This window comes from Eschrichtius robustus, chromosome 10 (genome assembly GCF_028021215.1).
Source record: "Eschrichtius robustus isolate mEscRob2 chromosome 10, mEscRob2.pri, whole genome shotgun sequence".
Classification (NCBI taxonomy): domain Eukaryota; kingdom Metazoa; phylum Chordata; class Mammalia; order Artiodactyla; family Eschrichtiidae; genus Eschrichtius; species Eschrichtius robustus.
In genome coordinates this window covers 103,836,750-103,845,388 of record NC_090833.1, presented here as the reverse complement: position 1 = coordinate 103,845,388, position 8,639 = coordinate 103,836,750, and the positions used below count along the sequence as shown (strand labels likewise).

General features: G+C 58.3%; 1 protein-coding gene across 5 annotated transcripts; it reads right to left on the bottom strand.

The window, feature by feature from the left end:
* Positions 1 to 477: 477 nt before the first annotated feature.
* Positions 478 to 5,311, bottom strand: C10H8orf58 (chromosome 10 C8orf58 homolog). Of its 5 annotated transcripts, none has more exons than XM_068552427.1 (7): positions 4,813 to 5,311; positions 3,170 to 3,678; positions 2,678 to 2,857; positions 2,458 to 2,569; positions 2,217 to 2,329; positions 1,911 to 2,017; positions 478 to 1,383 (listed from the first exon to the last, which is right to left on the bottom strand). In XM_068552427.1, exons 1-7 carry the CDS (start codon positions 4,859 to 4,861, stop codon positions 1,272 to 1,274), a joined length of 1,182 nt encoding a protein of 393 aa, XP_068408528.1. In that variant the 5' UTR covers positions 4,862 to 5,311; the 3' UTR covers positions 478 to 1,271. The 5 variants fall into 5 exon arrangements, with proteins under 5 accessions (XP_068408528.1, XP_068408529.1, XP_068408530.1 ...); XM_068552428.1 differs by having other exon boundaries at positions 1,911 to 1,993; XM_068552429.1 differs by having other exon boundaries at positions 2,717 to 2,857.
* Between the last annotated feature and the right edge of the window lie 3,328 nt (positions 5,312 to 8,639).

The following is an 8,639-nucleotide window of genomic DNA, read 5'->3' as shown; positions in this document are numbered from 1 at the left end:
ATCCCTGTGTCTGATTCAACCATCCCTAGCCCTACCCTTCTGTTGATGGCACACCCCTCCACACACACCTCCTGGGTACCTGCAGGAGACTAAACTTTCCCCCTTTCTCAATTAACAAAGAGCTAGGAACCTAATAGGCTATGTAGTAAGATAAACCTCCACAATATTTAGGTATACATTTACAAAGAGTTCTCACAGTCATTTCCTTTAGTCCTCACATCAACCCTTGGGGGATAAGGAGGTCAGGAATTAGTGTCGTAATTCTCAGCTATGAAACCTGAGAGACTTCAATGAAATGACTTGCTCAAAGTCTTGCCGCTAATCACTGGCCATTTTAGTCCCCATTAGCAATCCCAGTTCCCCCTTACCCTCTGACCTTCCCATCACCCTCCAGTCTAGCCTCCTTCCAACACCCTTTCCTATTCATTTAACATTCACCAAGCACTTTGAGACAGTTTAATCTCACTTTACCCTCAAAACAAGCCTGTGAGGTAGGTAGGACAGGCATCATTATACCATTTGGGAGATTAAGTGGGAAGCTATGGCTCAGAAAAGTTAAGGGATTTTTGTCAAGGTCTAAAAGCTAGTATGGGCCTCTGGTTTCAGCTGTGATGTGGAAAGGCTAGTAAGGAGTAAAGCAGCTGAGAATAGACCTTGAAGATTACTCTGCTGTTCCCCATGTTGTCCTTGACTCCCATCCCTGGTACAGTCTTCAGGCAAGATTCAATGCAGAGGCAGCCAAGAGAGCACCCTTCTCTGTCCTGGGGCTGCCCATGCAAGCATGAGGAGGAAGGGAGGACTCCAGATCAGTAACTGCCAGCTCAGGAGTGAAGGTCAAGTCCATCGTTCTGCAGTTACCTCACCCTGAAGACTGACTCTTTGAGTGCATGATTCCAGAGAGATGGTTGGATCCAGCCAGTTCACAACACTGACAGTCCCACAGCCCCCAGCGACACGCTGGGCCCCGACAGATCACCACGCCAAACACACTCCATGGACACCAGATGAATCAGTAAGTTCACATTGCCTAAGCCCAGGGATTTCTGGCAACCAGGGAGGAGCCCGAGAGCTGCTGCACCTTGGGGCCTCTCAGGGACCCAGGGTTCCTTGGCTGCTCAGAGGAGAAAGACTCAGCCCTCGCCTCAGAGAGAAAACTGAGCATCAACAGCTTTTCCTGGCAGTGCCCAGAAGCAGCAACAGGGCAGAGGGCGAGGAAGAAGACTTCACTGCACTCCCCCCGAGCTGGGGTTACATCCCTGCACCAGGAAGTCTCAGCATACAGTAACGTTTTTTGCTCGTTGCTTCTTAACCACTAATGATGGCATAAAGGTCTTCTGGAGGGTTTGGCCTGCAGGCCTTTCAGGGAGGTCCCTTGATGCAATCCTATGGAGAAAGAAAGGGGGCACTAGGCTAGGAGGAAGAAACAAAGGTAACGATGGCCCCAGAGTTGACCAAGCATTGTGGGAGGCCTGGGGATATTAATTGACAGGGATAATCCCCCCTGGAGAATTATTCAGTATAGACCCCTACCCCCACAACCCCCGGCATCCACTGTGGCATCCTGTGTGCCCTACCTTGCTTTCCTGGGGAAACCCAGGGAGGTGACCTAAGTTTCAGCTTTGAGGGGTGAGGGCTTGCTGGGCTTATGTGAGGATTTCCCAGCTTTTGGTCCTGGCTCTGCCACTGACTCACCATGTGGCCTCGGGAAAATGACTTCCCTCCCCAGCCCAGTCCTCAGCCTCCTCATCCATAAATGGGCTGCTTTAACTACTTTCTGTTTCTTCCAGAACCCTCTCCAAGACTACGTCTCTCAAATTTTGCAGGGACGAAGATAACAACTGGCAGCACAATCTTGGCATCCTAGCTCATCAGGCTCCTCCCTCTGCCCTGGGCTGGGCCACAGGACTCACCTGGGGGCAGAGCCATCACAAGGGGCAGCGGGTTCAGCAGGTCGAGGGCTCCTCCACCGGATCCGGTTGAGCAGGACCTTGACCTTGTTCCAGTGGGAGAGATCCCGCTGAGCAGAGGGTGAGAGGGTCACCCAGGGCCCCTCCCCAAAACATACCCCTGACCAAGCTCCCAGAGATGGCTGTCACCACAGCCAGGACAAGTCACCTGTTCCAAACAGGAATCGTCTTATTTTCTAGCACACATCCCAACCACCCCCGACCTCCAGCGCATCCTGTCACCTGCCCCCACGTACATCCCTCACCTACCCTGTGTCCCTGGGAGGATGGAAAGGTGTGAGCTGGCTCTGCCAGGGCCTCTGACAGCCTGGAAGGGCTGGCGCTGGGCACCCCTACCTTTGGGGCGGAAGCTGTCCTTGCTCCTTCGGAAAGAGAATCCAGTTACACAAGGCCGGGAACAGGAAGGCACTCGTCAAGCCCAGAGCTCAGGGGGTCTGCCTGTGGGGCCCTGGGCAGGCAAGATACAGACAGAGACACAATTGCGCCTCACCTGTCTCCTCTGGCTGGCTGAGCCGCTCCCACGGCCCGTGTACCTCACTGCCCGGGGCGTGAGAGGGTGGAGGTGAAGGCGCCAGGGCCGGCTTCTCCTCCTCTTTAGGATCCTGTGCACAGGAGAGACGGGCTTTCAGGGCCTGGCTAGAGCGCTGAGGCTGTTCTGAAGGGAGTCCTGGTTCCAGGGGTCCCCCCCATCCTCTGCATCCCCCACTCACCTGCCTGCCCGCTGGTCCGACTGCCCACAGCTCACTCACCCCAGGGCCCCTCCGAGTCTGCAGCTGCAGGCAGAGCTGCTGCAGCCTCGCCATCTGCTCCAGCACCAGGCACAGGTGTTCCAGGTAGCGAAGACCCTGCCCTGGGAGGCAGGCCCAGGCTTCAGGCCCCAAGCCCCCCACCTGTGGGACGTAGTGAGGTAGGGGAGAATTCTGAACTCAACCAGACTCCCACCCTAAGGGGCCAGCAGATGGGGGCAGGATGAGTGAGAGGAGGGACGCACACCCAGCTGGCCTCCCAGTGCCCAGCCAGGCAAAGTGCCAGGCAGGCCCCGGACCTGGCCACCTCCACACAGCTGGGGGCGGGGTGAGGCAAGACGTTCTCACACAACCCATCAATGAGGGGTAAGGAAAGCCCCACCTCGAGAGAGCTCCAGGGAGAAGAAGTTGGGGGGCGGGGGCATCTCCATCCCACGCTTGAGAGTTGGCACTCACCACCTCTGCTTCTTCCAGGCCTGCCTCTAGGTCACTCTCTGCCTCGGTGGCCTCCTGTCCTCCTGCTCCAAAAAGGGGCATTTCACACTCAGGGTTGCTTGGCGGCTTTGGGGAGCGGTAGTGTGACAAGCTAGCAGAGGAAGTCGGGAGCTGGCGGGACCGCTCCAGCACCTGCTCCAGATTACGGCTGGCTGGAAGCCGGCTTAGGTGGGCAGGAGGCTCCATGGCACCAAGGGCCAGGGGCTCAGCGCTCCGCATGGGCTCAAAGTTCAGAGAGTCTTGAGAAAGGCCCGGTGAGGTGGCTAGGGAGCTGTCCCCAACCGCCATCTCCACTCCTGAGTCCTGGGAGGCCAGTTTGAGAAGCGGCACCTGCCTCCCGGGTGCTCTCAGCCTGCCATGCCCCTTGCAGGACTCTGCCGACCACCCTGGGGCGGCATCCGGGATCCGTCTGTAGGTGCTGGTGACTCCAGGCACTACACAACCACGTGCCAGGTCCTCGCCAGCCCCATCTGCAAGGAGAGTCAGTCATCAGGCTGGGCAGGCTGCCCCAACACCCCCGGCATTCCTGGCAGCTGGCGACATTCCCTGAGGAGGAGTGTCCTGGGCCAGAGGTGACAGGAGGAGACTGGTTGGCCACAGCCCCGCCCAGGTCTCTCTCCAACCCTGGCTGGGAGATGTTAGAATGGGGTTCCCTTTACAAAAGTTATTGTTAGTGATATCTGCCTTTGAGGGGTGAGCACTTTTTCTTCCAGGGAGCCCTCGTGCTCCAGACCCTGAGATTGGCCTAAGACCTCTGAGCCAGAACTGGGGAGCGGTAGCCTCTTCAACTGCTCCCCATGGGGAAGTATGACTGTGCCCCAGCCTCAGGGAGAGGGGGAAGGGCGCAAAGAGGGAAGCCTGGGCCCAAACTGGCAGCAGGATGCAAAAGGAAGTCCATCCTGGAATTCCTGGGGGGAGTGGGTAGTAAAAATAACAATAGCTATAAACATTTTGGACTTTTTTTCTTTTAAGTGAGAAACAGAAGGTTTTGGAGAGTTGAAAAGGAAAAATTTAAACGGAAGAAAGGGCACCAGGCGGGCAGGAGGAGAAGCAGCGTGATCACCCATTCGCTGTCCTCTCCTACAGCTCTCCTGGCCTGTGCCAGGCTCTCCCGCGATCTGGGTGCCCCGATTGTAAGGATGCAGAAACGGAGGCTGGAGACGATGGAGGGCCGCCTTCGTCTCCTGCCCGCCACGCGGGAGAGCTGGAACGGGATGCCAAACCAGGCCCCTCTGGGCAAGGAAGTCGACCAGGAAGTCCACCCCTGCGCGGCTCCTTTGGAAGGGGGTCCTCCGCCGCGGAGAGAGCTTTTCGCAACTGCGGGCTGGGGCAGGGCCCGGTCAGAGGAGGATCCAGACCGGGAATTAGAGGGACGTGGACCCGGAGGAAATGGGATGGAGGTGCGGTCGGTTTAACGCCAGAAGCCAGAGGGTCTCCAACGGGCAAAGCGCGATCCCCCGGCCCTTCCTAAGGGAAGCGGCGAGGAGGGCGCAGCGAGGTCGGGCGGGCTGTGCTGGGTGGGGCGGGGAGTGCAGACAGGGGCCCGGGCGCGGGAGTCGGCTCCAGGCCAAAGGTCCCAGCCGGCCCCGGGGTGGGCGACTCACCCCGGCCGCCCAGCGGCTCCACGGCGAAGACGCGCCGCCGGCCCAGCATGGCCCCAATCCCGGCCCCGACAAGGGGCCCCGGCCGTGGCCGCTGCAGCCGGACGGAGCGATCCCGGCCGGCGTCCCCGCGCCGCTGTCGGGTGCGCGTCCGGACCTGGCTAGGCGAGGCCCCCGGACACTCCCAGCGGGGATGGGGGAGGGACGGCGGGAGGGGTGCGCAGGTGTGCGGGCGCTCCGAGAGGGGCCGCGGGGGCGGGGCCTGGTCCCCCCCAACCCGCCCCGCCCCCAGTGCCGGCGGGGCGCGGGCCCGGATCTGCCGTCCTTCGGGCCCCGGCGGCCCCGCACGGCCGGCCCCGGACGTGGAGCGGGAAGCCCTGCCCGGAGACGCCGTCTGGTTCGTGGCGCGGGGTCACCCCGCCCTCGGTTTCCAAGCGGGGTCTGTCTTCCTGCCGCCGAAATGAACCCGGGCGGGGATGGGGGGGGCGGCGGCGACCGGACGCGAGCGCGGAAGGAAATGGAGCTGCACGTGCAGGCGGAGGGAAGAGAGCGGACCTGGACACCGGCGTACCCGCGCTCCCAGCTGTGTGCCTTGGGGCAAGTCACTCAGCCACTCAGAAACCTGGCGCGATCAAAGGGGGAAGTGATTCCCGGCACAGGAAGATCCTTTCCAACAACTGCAGAGCGCCTTGGGTTCTGGGCTAGATCTGAACCCCCTCCTCGTCCCACATCTCTTCCTCACTCGGGTACCCTAAAGCTGGGGGCTGGTGCGGGGGGAGGGGGCTTCAGGATCCGGGGAAGTGAAACAGGGGGGACAGGAGGGCAAGCCTGAGGTGCTGGAAGTGTAAATGCTCTCCGGTCCCCGCCCCCAAACTCTTTGGGTCCGTGGGATTCCACCCCCCCACCACCCTGAAAGGGGGCTGGGAGCCCAGGCAGACACTGACGGTGAGACAGCCTGGTGGCCAGATGGGATGGTGGCCTCTAAGAAAACCTCAGCCTCCTGAGGAAGGCGACCACCAGGCTGGAAAAATCCCAGCAGGACCTAAATTCCCTAGAGGGAGATAAGGGAGGTGGCGGACGTGCAAACTTGCACCTGAGCCTCTGGGGGAGGGTGCCGGAGCTGGAGCTGGAGGCGTTGGGAGTAAGTGGTTATTAACTGGGAGGGAGAAGGCAGTCTGCCCACCTCCTGCTCCCTCCTTCCCTTCTGCCAGCACCCTACGCAGGAGCCGTCAGCAATCAGAGTCACGAACTACAACATTCTAGCTTCTGGGAAACAGGCCTACAGCTAAGCCTGGGGAAGAATGAGAGCCTCTCTTAACACCTTGATTTTTCAGGCCAACCTCTTCCCTGCTAGCTTTGGGTTCTCTGGGTTGCCCCCTCCCAACCCTATCCTCCTGGAAAGCACCGCCCCCCCTTCCTCTTTCCCAGGTACAGAGAGGGAAACCTGGGCCTGGGGGAACTGCTTTACCCAAGTCCAACAGCCCGTGAAGATCCCACGCCAGGCCTCCCTGGGGAGGAGAGGAGGAGGGCTGGCCATCAGGTGGCTTCCTCCCTCCAAAGTCAGAGGATGGGGAGGTAAAGTGAGGGGACCTTTGCCAGATCTTGTCCTGAATTTGGAGAATGTAGGGCCAGATTCCAAGCAGTCTCCGTGGTGACACTGGGGCAGGAATGCATCTGGAGCAGGAAGCCCAGCCAGCAGGAATGCAGTGTCTCAGCACGAGGCTCTGTGTGGGCTCAAACCACACACAGAACACACACACGCACACACTCACACACACACACACTAGGCACACTCTCCTCCAGGCCATTCTCCCCTCTCCATGCAGATATGCCAGAATCTTCAGGGCGGCTGGGATCCCTCGCAGTTGGGGGCCAACATGCTGCCTTCCCATCTGCCTTCTGCTGCCCTGACTGTGGCAGCCCCAGGCCCAGAGCTGGGCCAGGCCTTCACCGCCCAGAGGGCTGTGTCTCCTTCACCCCACCTTCTACCAGAGGAGAATCATCTCCCTTTGAGTGATGTTTCAAGGAATCGGAGGGGAAGCACAGGCACCCCCTCGCTGCCCACCTGAGGGGCGAGCAGCTACCGTGAGTTCCTGAGACGCATGGTAGCCCAGCAGAGTCATCCTTCAGGCTGAGGCCAGAGATGCTCGATGCCTCCCAGCCTCCATGGGGAAATCCCAGCTTCAGGAAGCGCGTTTCCTGCCAGCTCAGCACTGAGCTAGGCCCTGTGCGAGGAAGGGCAAAGCCAAGAGCCTAGGGCAGCTCCTGCCAGATTAGAGATGGCTGGAAGCTGTGGGGACCTCCCTTATGGCCTGGAAGGGAAGGGCAAGAGCACCCCAGGGCAAACCAGAAACCCAGGAGTCAGGCTCCTGGCTCATCCTTTGCCCCCTCCCCTCACTGCTAGGAGCTCTTAGACCAGCGACGTAGCCTCCCTGTCGTTGCTTTCTTCATCTATACAGCAAGGATGACAACAGTACCTACTTCAGAATGATGAGGATTGGAGTTTAAAGCACTTTAGAATTATCTATTGGTGTCACTTCGGGTAAGTCATTTTCTCATCTCTAATAGAAGGCTGCATCAGATGCTCTCTCAGGTCGCTTCTAACTCGAATCTGTCACCATTTCTGAAGTTATTCCCCAAAATGAAGAAAAAGTAAAGAGGGCACAACACTGGACAAATAACAGCCGCGTGATTGGGCGGTGCCCCCTCCCCACCCTAGCATGTCTGGGTCAAAGGGGGTGGGTGTACACAGCTGGGCAGAGACCAAAGGCTGCCCCCAACCTTCTCTGCTGACAAATGAGATGGACTAATAACTCCGTCTTCCGAAGAAGTTCACCCCCAAGCTCGGGCTAGTTGTGTGGCTACAGAGAGCTCTGATGCTGAAACCCTCTGGCCCCGGGGAGGAGAGCTGGCTGACACAGAGAGGTGGATTTTAGCTTGAACCCCCGTCCAGTCTTCGAAAGGCATTCAACAACTCACTGGCCTACCCATTTCCCATGGGCCTCCACTCTCCCTTTGTTCTCCATTACTTAGAGCACTGCTAGCCCAGCATGGTTTGTTACAGGCGAGGATCTGACCATATTAAGATTCTAACACACCCTTTTCCAACCTGTCACTTCCCTGCTGAAAATTTTTCAGTGTCCCCAGAGCCTCAAGGAGAAATTCAAACCATATCTTACAACATTCAAGGCTCCCATCTTCCTTTCCAATCTTATCTCAGTGTCGCCCTCAGCCGCTGCCCTAAACTGATCATGCCACTTGCACTCACCCCCTCACTCTGCATTTCTCTCCTCCATATGTCTGTGTCCTGTTCTTCCTCTCACACCCACGGCCCCTGCTCTGAACTCTCAGGGCGCTCCTGTCCCGCATGAGTTCTTTACACTCACTACCGTGTAACATTATTTCATTCATGCCATCTCAGTCGCTGCCACTTGACTATTATCTTTAGGAAAGCCAGAAAAGTGCTCTATCTCTGTACTCCCACTGTGCCAGGACCTGAGAATTTACAGAGGAGTGAATCCCCTTTTGTGAGCATTCTCCCCGCCAAGGGCTACACCTGACACTAGGTGGCGCCAAGGAGCCCGTCCCACTTGGGACCAGACAGTTCTGGCCTGACAACTCCTGAGCCGCAGACAGCCTTGATCTTTCCTATGAAAATAAAGACAGCCATCCAGGCAAAAGGTGAGACAATTATAGCAAGGTGTAAATTACATCAAGGTGCCTTGGGCCGCAATACACACAGTCTCTGCCAAGATTCCTTCCCAAAAGAGCCAGATAGCACAAAGCACCCTCTGAAGCCCAGCTTTGATCTTTTCCCTCAGGCTGAGTGG

Bases quoted from the DNA above. Each gene is read 5' to 3' on its own strand.
- C10H8orf58 (XM_068552426.1), bottom strand. From the start codon at position 4,861: ATGCTGGGCCGGCGGCGCGTCTTCGCCGTGGAGCCGCTGGGCGGCCGG. The intron at 2,858-3,169 runs GTGAGTGCCAAC...TACGTCCCACAG, and splicing joins GCCTGGAAGAAGCAGAGGTG to GTGGGGGGCTTGGGGCCTGA. The intron at 2,018-2,216 runs GTAGGTGAGGGA...CCCTCTGCTCAG, and splicing joins CATCCTCCCAGGGACACAGG to CGGGATCTCTCCCACTGGAA.